General features: G+C 65.2%; 1 protein-coding gene across 1 annotated transcript in view; it reads left to right on the top strand.

Moving 5' to 3' along the window:
* Window positions 1-1,077, top strand: part of LOC101649462 (polyunsaturated fatty acid lipoxygenase ALOX15) — a 46,609-nt gene that overhangs the window by 37,589 nt on the left and 7,943 nt on the right. Inside the window, 1 exon segment of the mRNA XM_045293321.1 lies at window positions 6-53. Within this exon segment, the coding sequence (XP_045149256.1) occupies window positions 6-53 (48 nt within the window).

Raw genomic sequence — 1,077 nt, 5'->3', positions numbered from 1 at the left:
GGGAGGTGGGGGAGGCAGCCGTCGGGACACGCCTGCGGCCGATGCGGGGCAAGGTGACCGCCGGCCTGGCGGGGCGGGTGGCATCCGGGTCAGGTTCGGAGATGGCTGCGGGCAGAGCTGAGGGCGACAGGGGCACGCAGTTGGCGCGGAAGGAAGGTGGCCCTCGCCGGGTCCTTAGGAATCCAGCGAATACTGTGGAGCGCTCCTTGCTCCGCCGGGGAAGTAGTGCTGCCGACTCCGGAAGGCGGGCGCTCACACCTGGTCCCACCTGGACATGGAGTGTGGGCTTCATCACAGGGGAAGGCTCAGACCAAGGGGACCCTCTCCATTTTCTGGTCCTTTAGCTTCTTCAAGGAGCCCTAGTGGCACAGTGGGTTAAGCGGCGGGCTGCCGACCGCCAGGTAGACGGTTCCAAGCCAGCAGCCACTCGGGCGGGAGAAAGAGAAGGCGGAGGGCTCTGTTAGAGACCCACAGTCTCGGAAACCCTAGGTAGTGGGTCTGCTCTGCCCCACAGCAGGCTCACCCTGAGTTGGCAGCGACTCAAGGGCAGTGAGGTTGACTTCCTCTTGCCTCAAATTCGGCCAAGTGCTGGCCTTTCGAGCCATCCACCTTGTCGCTTCCCGGCTCACCCATTCCCATCACTGGTCCCGTTCCTACTTCCAGGTCCCCAGATTCAATGTCTGTCCCAAGGACACTTCAAAGGCATATGCCCCAAAGGAGGACCTCCCCTCCAGGCCATCGCGTGCCTCGCCTCCAGTTCTCCCAACCCAGTGAGATCCCACACCTGGGCGTCCGCCCGGTGACCCCCACTCTCTGTCTCCCTCTGACCCGGAGTGCCGGCCGGCAGCTCGACCCCGCGGGCCTCTCCGCAGCAGCAGCCCAGCTCGGACTCCTCCCTCGCCAGGGACCTCCCCACCTCGTAACCGCTGCACGGTCTGCGGCCGGAAAATCCACCCCCTGAGAGTCCCGCCCTAGGCATCTGGCTACTTAAAACCCCGCGTGTGCTCCGGCCCCAATCCAAAGGCCCGATTGCCCCTCCGAGACGGTCTCCGCGCCCCCAGCTCTGCACGCCTCTTC

Source organism: Echinops telfairi, unplaced genomic scaffold (assembly GCF_000313985.2).
Source record: "Echinops telfairi isolate 266 unplaced genomic scaffold, ASM31398v2 ScPeMD7_2010;HRSCAF=2546, whole genome shotgun sequence".
Lineage (NCBI taxonomy): Eukaryota > Metazoa > Chordata > Mammalia > Afrosoricida > Tenrecidae > Echinops > Echinops telfairi.
This window is presented reverse-complemented; position numbering and strand designations above follow the sequence as displayed.